This window comes from Fulmarus glacialis, unplaced genomic scaffold (assembly GCF_000690835.1).
Source record: "Fulmarus glacialis isolate BGI_N327 unplaced genomic scaffold, ASM69083v1 scaffold17004, whole genome shotgun sequence".
Taxonomy (NCBI): domain Eukaryota; kingdom Metazoa; phylum Chordata; class Aves; order Procellariiformes; family Procellariidae; genus Fulmarus; species Fulmarus glacialis.
This window is the reverse complement of record NW_009208860.1, coordinates 1-288: the sequence shown is the minus strand read 5'-3', so window position 1 is coordinate 288 and position 288 is coordinate 1. Positions and strand designations below refer to the sequence as shown.

At 64.6% G+C, this 288-nt stretch overlaps 1 protein-coding gene across 1 annotated transcript in view; it reads right to left on the bottom strand.

Moving 5' to 3' along the window:
- The window catches only part of LOC104075976 (mucosa-associated lymphoid tissue lymphoma translocation protein 1-like), a gene marked incomplete at its 5' end in the record, with an annotated part of 23,071 nt that extends 22,875 nt beyond the window's left edge, over positions 1-196 (bottom strand). The window contains one exon of the mRNA XM_009576661.1: positions 78-196. Within this exon, the coding sequence (XP_009574956.1) occupies positions 78-196 (119 nt within the window). The remainder of the gene's footprint in view (positions 1-77) is intronic.
- Between the last annotated feature and the right edge of the window lie 92 nt (positions 197-288).

Here is a 288-nt window from a genome sequence, read left to right as displayed (position 1 = left end):
CAGAGGGCCAGCTCCATCGCTGCGAGCAAGGACCCAGCCTGGTGCCATACCAGGGCCACCTCTGCTCCCACCGTTACCTGGTGCTGACAAAACCACTGGTACTGCAGCGATGTGCGTCCCTCAGCTCTGCACCGCAGGGTGAAGGAGTATCCCACGGGGACGGAGACAGAGACCGGCTGCTCGGTGATCGCAATGGCTGCGGAGAAACAGGACGCAGAGGTGGAAACAACCCAGCAGGCGCAACCCAGGGGTTCGCTCCCACCTGGTGGCCAGGCGCGCTGGGCTGCA